At 54.9% G+C, this 1,745-nt stretch overlaps 1 protein-coding gene across 1 annotated transcript; it reads right to left on the reverse strand.

Annotated features, from left to right (window-relative positions):
- Positions 1-276: 276 nt before the first annotated feature.
- Positions 277-1,338, reverse strand: LOC138366551 (keratin-associated protein 10-11-like). The gene has a single exon (XM_069327585.1). It carries the CDS (start codon positions 1,336-1,338, stop codon positions 277-279), a length of 1,062 nt encoding a protein of 353 aa, XP_069183686.1.
- Positions 1,339-1,745: the final 407 nt, after the last annotated feature.

Genomic DNA, 1,745 nt, shown 5'->3' on the forward strand with positions numbered 1-1,745 from the left:
AAAGCAAAAGGGTTGGTCTACGTGTCTACTTCCACTACTGTGAGGATGTCTCAGCTGAAGGTGGTGCTTCAGGTGAAGATGTCTCAGGAGACAAGGGAGAAAGCAACATTAGAGCTGCCAACCCTGCTGTGAGGAGTGAGGGATGGTTGTAGGAGGCATGCAGGTCTCAAGGGTGAGGGATGGCGGTGAGAGGCATGCAGGTCTGAGAGGTGAGGGATGGCGGTGAGAGGCATGCAGGTCTGAGGGGTGAGGGTTGGCGGTGAGAGGCATGCAGGTCTAAGGGGTGAGGGGTGGGGTTGAGAGGCATGCAGGTTTGAGGGTTGAGAGACGGCAGTGGGAGGCATGCAGGTCTAAGGGGTGCGGGACGGCAGTGAGAGGCATGCAGGTCTGAGGGGTGAGACGGCAGTGAGAGGCATGCAGGTCTGAGGGATGAGGGACGGCAGTGAGAGGCATGCAGGTCTGAGGGATGAGGGACGGCAGTGAGAGGCATGCAGGTCTGAGAGGTGAGGGACGGCAGTGAGAGGCATGCAGGTCTGAGGGATGAGGGACGGCAGTGAGAGGCATGCAGGTCTGAGGGATGAGGGACGGCAGTGAGAGGCATGCAGGTCTGAGGGATGAGGGACGGCAGTGAGAGGCATGCAGGTCTGAGGGATGAGGGACGGCAGTGAGAGGCATGCAGGTCTGAGGGATGAGGGACGGCAGTGAGAGGCATGCAGGTCTGAGGGATGAGGGACGGCAGTGAGAGGCATGCAGGTCTGAGGGATGAGGGACGGCAGTGAGAGGCATGCAGGTCTGAGAGGTGAAGGAAGGCAATGAGAGGCATGGAGGTCTGAGGGGGTGAGGGATGACAGTGCGAGGCATGCAGGTCTGATATGTGAGGGATGGCGGTGAGAGGCATGCAGGTCTGAGAGATGAGGGACGGCAGTGAGAGGCATGCAGGTCTGAGAGGTGAGGGACGGCAGTGAGAGGCATGCAGGTCTGAGGGATGAGGGACGGCAGTGAGAGGCATGCAGGTCTGAGGGGTGAGGGACGGCAGTGAGAGGCATGCAGGTCTGAGAGGTGAAGGAAGGCAATGAGAGGCATGGAGGTCTGAGGGGGTGAGGGATGGCAGTGCGAGGCATGCAGGTCTGATATGTGAGGGATGGCGGTGAGAGGCATGCAGGTCTGAGAGATGAGGGACGGCAGTGAGAGGCATGCAGGTCTGAGAGATGAGGGACGGCAGTGAGAGGCATGCAGGTCTGAGAGATGAGGGACGGCAGTGAGAGGCATGCAGGTCTGAGAGATGAGGGACGGCAGTGAGAGGCATGCAGGTCTCACCTGAGGTAGCCGCTGCACCATGACAGCCGGAAGACAGTGTACTGGGTGGCAGAGTATATACCGGGAGTCGACGCCGACGTCACGTCAGCTGAAGCACCGTTGGTCACCCTTCTGATGATGCTGTAGCTGTTGGCCTGCAGCACTGTCGGTCAGTGAAGAAGTTCATGTAACAACTTCTGCAATGTTTGCACTGCTTATATTTTAATTTTGACATTAAGCAAGAATAGTATAATTTATTTTTTGTTTGCATTTCAAACGTCAATACGATATATTCATGCAACAAGCAAAGTAGTTGTAATTTGATAATTTTTTCAAGATAATAATTTTCTTTATATAAAAGCCGATATCGACGAGGATTTTTAATATGTGAAATTTTTCTTCGACCTACATCAAGTGCATGCAATATCACCACTTCACAATGGCTGATG

This window comes from Procambarus clarkii, chromosome 19 (assembly GCF_040958095.1).
Source record: "Procambarus clarkii isolate CNS0578487 chromosome 19, FALCON_Pclarkii_2.0, whole genome shotgun sequence".
Classification (NCBI taxonomy): Eukaryota; Metazoa; Arthropoda; class Malacostraca; order Decapoda; family Cambaridae; genus Procambarus; species Procambarus clarkii.

Excerpts from the sequence above, each read along its gene's own strand:
- LOC138366551 (XM_069327585.1), bottom strand. The coding sequence starts at position 1,338 with ATGGTGCAGCGGCTACCTCAGGTGAGACCTGCATGCCTCTCACTGCCG.